Below are 4233 nucleotides of genomic sequence, written 5' to 3' on the forward strand. Positions count from 1 at the left end.
AACTTCATATCAATCAATTTTTATTATAAACTTAAATAAATATCAGATTATTCAATCCAAATCACCCCCATCTAACAGATCATGACGTCTCCTTTCAAAATAAACCCCACCTTTTGGATTATGTTTACTCTGAAGGAATAAAAGTTCTATTTCTATTTAGCTTTTCACGCGACATAATACTCTTTCGTTAATGTTAAAAACTAGAATTTTTTATGTTTGCATTTTTCCTTGAAAATTGTTATCTCTTTTATACACATTGTAATTTGTTTGACACGTTCCCTTTTGCATTGTCCACTGGCAGGTCAGCAGTAAGTTTATGCTAAAATCTAGGATTTGGCTCCCATTGCTGAACAAGAGCACAAATAGCCTGTTGTGTAGCTTTGAGCTCACAAAAAGAAACATAAAATACACCACCACTTTCATGTAATATTTTCTAGTTTACTTAATTTCATATTTTGTATATACTTTTTTTTAATGGTCTTATGTACCCTTAATACAAAAAAGTACTTTTTTCAATTTTCCAACAAAGAAAATAATGTGACCGGTTTTACGCATATAGATTCCACATTAGACATAACTTGTAGAGCAAACTGGAGGGATTTACATATTTTGTATGTACTAACCCTGAAATGTTTAAAATATATAGTTTTTTTTATAATTATCTGGATTTTATAGGTCATTTTTCTTTAACCTTCTTATCAAAACATTAGACAAACTTTTTAACTAACTTTTTTTTTACATGTAATTTATCAAGATCAGAAAGAAAAGTCATAATGACTAATGAATGATTAAAAGAATGGAAGTAATTTGATAGAAGTGCAACTTAGCTTTAAATGAACTTATCAAAAAACCTATCTTAATATAAAGAAATTTGATGAAAATGTGAACAATGTATGTCCTCATTAGTAAATAATTAACAGTGGTGTATGCTGGAAGGATTTGTGTAAAATTTTAGACAAACTTTCTTAAATTGTATGTTTACATGATATGATTTTTGTGTAGAAGTTTTGGTATAGTTATGTTAAACATAACTAGCTACAAAACAAAATTGTAGTGTGCAGGTGTGACTATAAAGGATGAAAAAATGTTGATTTAAACAATTTAATTGTAATAAGATTGTATTTTTTACTCAAAAACCTAGTGTTAGTCTATGCAGTAACAGTGCTTAGAATTTTTTTCTTTGTTAAGCCAAAAGCTAGAGAAAGGGCTATCTGAGCTGTGTCCATCACAGGTATCGAAACCCCATTTTTAGCATTAGAAACCTTCAGACTTACTGCTAAGTCCCCTGAGGGCTGTGAATTGGAAAGAATGTAGATATAAGATGTTAGTTATATATAAAGGAACTTAAGTAACATTGTCATTTAAGGTTTCATCTGAAATATTTTATAATACCAAAATACATCTATTTTAAAATATATCTATTAACACATATTTATAGAGAAATCAATAGATACCTTAGTTACAGTCAAAGCATTGGAACAATATCAATTTAACAATGACTTGAAACTACTATGACCTTTTTGTCATGTATTTTTTAACTATAGCTTGTTTGGTAAAATAGTTGGTGTATTCTGCTTATATTAATGAAATGTGATTTTGTTACAAGAACAGACACTTTACAATTCATATGTTGATTCTGTAGGTTTTGGTTTCATTTGCAGACTCTATTCGAGAGATAAGGAAACATGCTGAAGGCAGAAAGTTGGAAACTGAGCATGGGCACTTAGATGCAGAATTACAGCATAGTGTCCGAATGTTTCGAGCTGAAAGGAACTTTTACATCTCTGGGTTTTCTCTTTTCTTGTTCCTGTAAGTATAAACAAATATGTTATGTTTGGACTCGGTAATAACTATACTGTATTACTTGATGTACATGACTCGACTTCTGTGGTTTTATCCTCTCTTTGTGTACAGTGTGTTCTCTACAACTTATTTATTTTTTCTGATATATAAAAACCAATTATTTATAATGCGGTGAGTAATTGTAATTATTATCAATTTATCATTAGTACAATGCATTATTGTAGAAAATAAAAAAAGAAATGCAAATAAGTTGTACAATGCAATAGCATTTAGGATGCGATTCAACCTGATCAGTGTGTGTATATATATATATATACATACACACACACACATATACATATGCCTTGTTTCTATACTCCTGTAATTTTCTCAGTGTTTAATTGTGAAGGATTTCCAAAATTCCTCCCCACAATTTTGCCCTTATCAGTTTCCATACAAGACCATACACCTTTGCTGATATTTATATCAGTACTTTGTACAAGCTAAACCATGGTTGTGATTTAACCTTAGTTGAGATGCTTTCAAGTCTTTTTCTGCCATTATTGCATCTAACAAGTCAAACTGTGGCTGCTCTTCACTTGACCTATCTCAGGTTCTTACAGAGTCCCTGCCATTACATATTTATTTTTAATTCTAAGGCTTTTCATTTCAAATTATATGAGGGTAACAGAAGGCGTCTGCTATCTGATAGAAGGATAAGTCAGACAGTCAAAGAACAACTTCCTTATCAGTTTCAATGATAGCAACAGTAACCTATACAAAAGGGAATATATTTATTTTCTTTGCCTTGTTTGATTCAATGCACTCTGAAGTTGTACACAATGGACCTTGAAAAACTGTGCATATCAGTACTGATTTATTTCTTTCAAAACAATGAATCAGATTGCATGGGTTTTGTCACTGACACAATCAGTGGTGAAAGCCCTGTACAGGTACACAGAAGTTTAGAGAAGCAGTAACTCTAAATATTTTAACATTATTTGTTCCATTCTCATTACTTAATTCAAAGCATTGTTTAATTGGACAAGTTTCAACTGTATGTTTGTATCTTCTTCCAGGATTATCCGACGTCTGCTTATCCTCATTTCTGGTCAGGCTCTCTTGTTAGCTCAGAATGAAGCCTTCATGAAGCAGGCTACTAGTGCATCGCAGCATGCTGAAAAACTTATGAAGGAACTGGAAATGGTAGGATTGGTTTTATATGTGACATTTATTAATACAAAAATTTGTTGTTATTAGAATATTATTTGTTATATATAAATATAAAAGCTTGAAAGGGCTTCCAATGGTCTTAATATGAAGGTTTGTCTGGATTTATCAGCTACGTTACTATATACAGCTTACTCATGTTCAAATTACACTGATGAAATAAACAGAGTATTTTATATGTTCTAATTCATTCTTATTTAGTTGTGTTTTAAAGATCAAATAAATGATCAAAGTTGAAACATACACTAATTTTTTGTAATAGTTATATGAGAAGAAAGATTCAAATGTGCAGTTGTGGTGTAGGCAAAATACACAAGTAAAAGTGTTAGACATACAAGGCTGTTTCAACCTAAGTTCAGTGCGGGTGTTATGATATAGATAGCTTATATAGTGCGAGTGTTAAATTTAGTTATTTTTAGAAACAGTAGTTTATTGTAAGTTTGTTTACGTAACTATTTATGAATCGTACATTGTGTAATTCACTATTTATAAATTTGTGATTGTTGCATCAGGTTACTAAAACCTTCTATGTTTCTCCTTGTTTTAATTGAGTATTATAGCATCATGATATCTCGTAGTGTGTGTGGGCTGTAAATACACACATCCAAAATTTGTTTGATATAGATAGATAGATCTAGACTGTATGAATGTGAATTTAGCCTTAAAGAACATATAGTGGCAATTTTGTGAAGTGAAATTATCACAGATTGTATTGTAATAACAAAGTAGAAAAAAATAATTCATAATTTCAATTATGTCCTAAAGTAATTCAACCAGGCTATTTGTACTTTGATGGAAAAGATAATTATTTAAAGCTCTGGATATAACTGCGATAACCAACAGTATAACAAACATTTGTATATCCATTTCACTTTGGGGGGGGGGGGGGGGGGGAGTCAATTAGACCTGTAACTAGCACAACTTATAAATCTAGATTTTATTGTTTAGTTTACTTATATCTATACATTATTTGTAACTTTAGTAATAAAATTAATTAAAAAGCAATCCAGCAATTTCAAAGCTTGTATCTTTATTTCTAGTAATGTGATTGATATTAAAATAAAAACAGTTAAAGACAAATATTTCAAATTTTATTACTAAAATTAATTTGTTACAATAATATTTAGAATAAAAAATAAGTTTATGCATAAATTCATATTTTAGTGTTTGTAAAAGGATGCCTGTAATCCCTCCTAGTCGTAGCTTCCGAACACTGCCAAA

The 4233-nt window shown here is 30.1% G+C and overlaps 1 protein-coding gene across 1 annotated transcript in view; it reads left to right on the top strand.

The window, feature by feature from the left end:
• LOC106462077 (B-cell receptor-associated protein 31-like) overlaps window positions 1-4233 on the top strand; it is a 30842-nt gene that overhangs the window by 14978 nt on the left and 11631 nt on the right. Inside the window, exons 4-5 of the mRNA XM_013921961.2 lie at window positions 1662-1809; window positions 2862-2989. Of these exons, the coding sequence (XP_013777415.1) occupies window positions 1662-1809; window positions 2862-2989 (276 nt within the window). The remainder of the gene's footprint in view (window positions 1-1661; window positions 1810-2861; window positions 2990-4233) is intronic.

The sequence above is a fragment of the Limulus polyphemus genome, unplaced genomic scaffold (assembly GCF_000517525.1).
Source record: "Limulus polyphemus unplaced genomic scaffold, Limulus_polyphemus-2.1.2 Scaffold1089, whole genome shotgun sequence".
NCBI classification, from domain to species: domain Eukaryota; kingdom Metazoa; phylum Arthropoda; class Merostomata; order Xiphosura; family Limulidae; genus Limulus; species Limulus polyphemus.